General features: G+C 37.8%; 1 protein-coding gene across 1 annotated transcript; it reads right to left on the minus strand.

Moving 5' to 3' along the window:
- Positions 1 to 581: 581 nt before the first annotated feature.
- On the minus strand, positions 582 to 3,036 carry MCFD2 (multiple coagulation factor deficiency 2; the record flags this gene model as incomplete). The annotated part of the gene is made up of 3 exons (XM_009706648.1): positions 582 to 807; positions 1,997 to 2,156; positions 2,888 to 3,036. Coding segments are annotated over 3 exons (441 nt in total), but the record flags the coding sequence as incomplete, so codon positions are not given.
- Between the last annotated feature and the right edge of the window lie 581 nt (positions 3,037 to 3,617).

A 3,617-nucleotide genomic window follows, 5' to 3' on the forward strand; every position in this document is an offset into this window, starting at 1 on the left:
TAAATCTGTGAAGGACATGGAGAAATTGAAAAACACGTGTATACATATTTATACGTAAAATGTTAGGGTATGCTAGGAAGTACATATATTTAAAAATGCTCAGTTTCACTAAAGACTCTGTTAAAGTCCATATGGTATCACGTGGACCTCAAACATAAACCATATTCAAATGCTTTTCCTCTACAATTGCTGTTTCAAGCATCTGTACTTCTATGCAAATTTCCGTTGAAATTAGTGGGAAGGTAAGGATATTTATCTTTGAAATACAACTACATGCAGTAATTTTTTCTTGCTTTCTAGGTATTTTATAAATTTAAATAGAAGACGTAAGCAAACAAGTACTATATAACCCAATTACAGACAAACTGAAATTTAGATTGTATATGATCTATTTAGTATTGATACACAGCTACTGAAGAGTTTGCCAGCTGTACCCTATGGGAGTACTGTTGATGCTTCCATGCTTCAAGATTCAAATGTGTAGATACATTTAGTCAAACATGGCTCTCGCTCCTAGTTAGCCGGTCTCACATACAACTTTCAAATTAATTCAGCCGGAACTGGTATACCTCTCCTTCTCACAGCACAGAGGTTGATATGAGACAGTAATGAATCACATTATACTAGTTCACATTTCCATGTAGTTAGAAGGAGAAACAAGGCCCCTGCATAATGCTATTCCAGTGATTTCGCAAATTCTGCATAGTCAATGTATCCATCATTGTTCTTATCATCATCTCTTAAGACGTCATCTATTAGACTAATCAGTTCTTCTTCTTTCATTGCCTGGGTGTGCTCACCACCTTCCTACAAAAACAAAACCACACTGAACAATTTAGCAGTGTTTCCCATCTAGTAGGACATATGACAGATTACTGACAACTAATTTTTTGTTAAGCTATTCACGTTTGGTACCTAATTTGGCATTAAGTTTTATATAATGATTTATATCAATATAAGCAACTTTGACCAGGCATAAGCTATGAAGTCCAAGTTCTCTGGACTTCAGAACAAGTACTCTGTATCCAGTTAATACTCTTAGCCAAAAGTTCTAAAAGCTGAATAGCACAGTGTATAATGATGGATAATAATCTAACAGATATATTCTTAATTTGGGTCTTGATTTAGTATAGTCACTATAGGTTCTATACAATACAGAAACACCTTCCTGTATGTCAGAACTTGCAAACGTAAAGCTTGACAGTAACAAGAGTAGTGAAAAAAATCCATCACTGTAGCTTAAAGTCATTAAAATTCTTAGTGACATCCCTTAGGAGCAAAGGGGAATACAAAGAGGTGCCTTTGTACAAGAAACAGCAAGTCATGATTCCGTTTTTGGCTAGGTATTTTTTGCCACAGGTGTACACAGGAAGTTATGCTATCCTGAATTGTAACTTCCAAAAGGTCAGTACAAGATAATGTGTTAGCATTGTCTTCCTAAAGATTGTATCTTCCTACTTTGTCCTTAAATGTTCCTAGCAGGAAAAAGAACTTGTGTTTAGAAAAAGGCAGACCGTGACTGGTTCTTCTAATACTAACTTTGTGCACAAGGTCTCTTACAGTTTGTGTATCCATGGCAGTAACAGTTTGGAGTTGAAAACAGCAGCCTTAGAACCTCGAACAACATCATATCACATGCTATTTCTATAAACCCTTATGAGCATTATCCCATTTTGGATAATTTCCCTTTCTCCCCATCCCTGCATACCAAAGTACACCCTCTGTCAAGTAATTTTCAGTCTACAGTCCTTCCTCACTCTAAAGTTTGAACTACAATGGACACTTCTTGAAAACTGCAATGTGACATCAAAAGCTGTGATAAAGCTAGCACATTTAGAAATCAAACCAAAACTATCAGGGGGAAAAATAATCTTATTTTCAGGCAAAACTGTAACTGCACTGAAGATGTGTTGTAACTGTTCTGTTCTATTGTAAGCTGCTTTAAGAGAGTCAGAACTGTTTTAAAATGCATATGCTGTTACAAAATTCCACCTACCTCTTTGTGGACATGTGATATAGCGGTAGCAAGCTCTAACCCATCTAACAAATTATTGCCATCATAATCATGCATTTTGAAGTAATGAAGTTGCAACTCTTGTGGAGACATCTCAGATTCTGGTTTCTCAATAACGCCTTCCAAATGTTCCATGATGTGGCTAAGGAAAAAAAAAAACAAACCCCCCAACATATCTGTCAGTTAATATCTAATGCTCTGTTTACATCAAATTTAATCTTTGATCAGACAGTCAAGTACACAGGAAATGTTGTATCTCTAAAAGCACCCTGGACAACCAGCCAAAAGCTACAGTTTTATACTAAGACGAAGAGGGCACACAGGGTGATTGTTACAGGTGCTGTAGTAGCCTTTAATACCTTAGACAGCTATTTCTATTTCTTCTGGCCTACTTAGCAGATTATCAAAACAACTGAAGCAGTGCCCAAAATCTCCTTTTGGCTGTCTTCCAAAAGCACAGGAACTGGAGGAAGATCTTTCCCAGTCAAACATGAAGTATTCTAGGGAGTTTTATTTGCTGCTACCACTGCTTTGTCTGTACAAAGAAGCAAATGAGAAAAAAAACCCTCTTTACCTATTCAGAATATTTTGTCTAAATTATGTTGATCTTAAGTATGAGGATCCTAAGCAGGATTCCTGTAAGAAATTCTTTATAGTATGAGTAGGACTAAAGGCTCCGGAGAGACTTTTCTAGGTCTAGTATCTCTAGAAACTTATCAAACAAGCATGTCTCATATCTGACTCTAGCTAGTCATACAACATCCTGAGAAAAGAGGGTGCCCTAGGCTTAAGTCCAACTCATGTAACAAGACTTAAGAGATAAGCAAAACATTAAGAAGTAAAGTTTACATTTTTAGAACATGGAACACATACTCTTTATCTTGTACCAAGTTCTTATCAAGGCGAATATTTGCATGTTGACTCTCTCCTACATGTTCCTCAGCTAGGGCAGAGATGAAGAACGCAGCCAGAAAGCAGAACAGCAAATGTATTCTAAAAATCCTTCGGGCCATCATGATCTCCTACAAAAACGAAAACATTCCCCCCCAAAAAAAAACCCCCAGATAAATACAATCTACTTTCAGCAGACTTATAGAGTGTTTAGTTATAACCCCACTAAGTTCTAGAATAGAAGAACTTGCTTCATTTCAAGCACTTAGCAAGCAGAAAAACAGAGAGCTCCAATTAAGAATTTCTATGAGGATCCCTATTTCAAGGAAGTATGCAATAACTTTCAGAGAATTATTTTCTTTCCATGCAGGGAATGTGCATTCTTTAGCCACGCTTGGGTCTTCATATAGCTTCTACACAACCAACCATGCCAGCTTCACGCAGACTTGCCCCACAGTTATGGGAGCAAAGGTCGCTTACGGTATCAAAGAGGCTGCATTTAACTAGTAGATCTATTAAGACTGCATGCCCCAAATAACTAATATACAACTTCAAAAATTCATTGCAGCGCTCACGGCACAGGCAAGCGAAACGCTGAAGCGTTTCAGCAGGGTGAGAGGGGCAGAGTGCCCGACCGGGGCGAGCAAACGAGCCAACTGTTGAGTTCGGCTTCTCTGTTTTTCCCCCACCTCCAGCAGCGCCCGCTGAAGCA

The sequence above is a fragment of the Cariama cristata genome, unplaced genomic scaffold (genome assembly GCF_000690535.1).
Source record: "Cariama cristata isolate BGI_N322 unplaced genomic scaffold, ASM69053v1 scaffold18068, whole genome shotgun sequence".
Taxonomy (NCBI): Eukaryota; Metazoa; Chordata; class Aves; order Cariamiformes; family Cariamidae; genus Cariama; species Cariama cristata.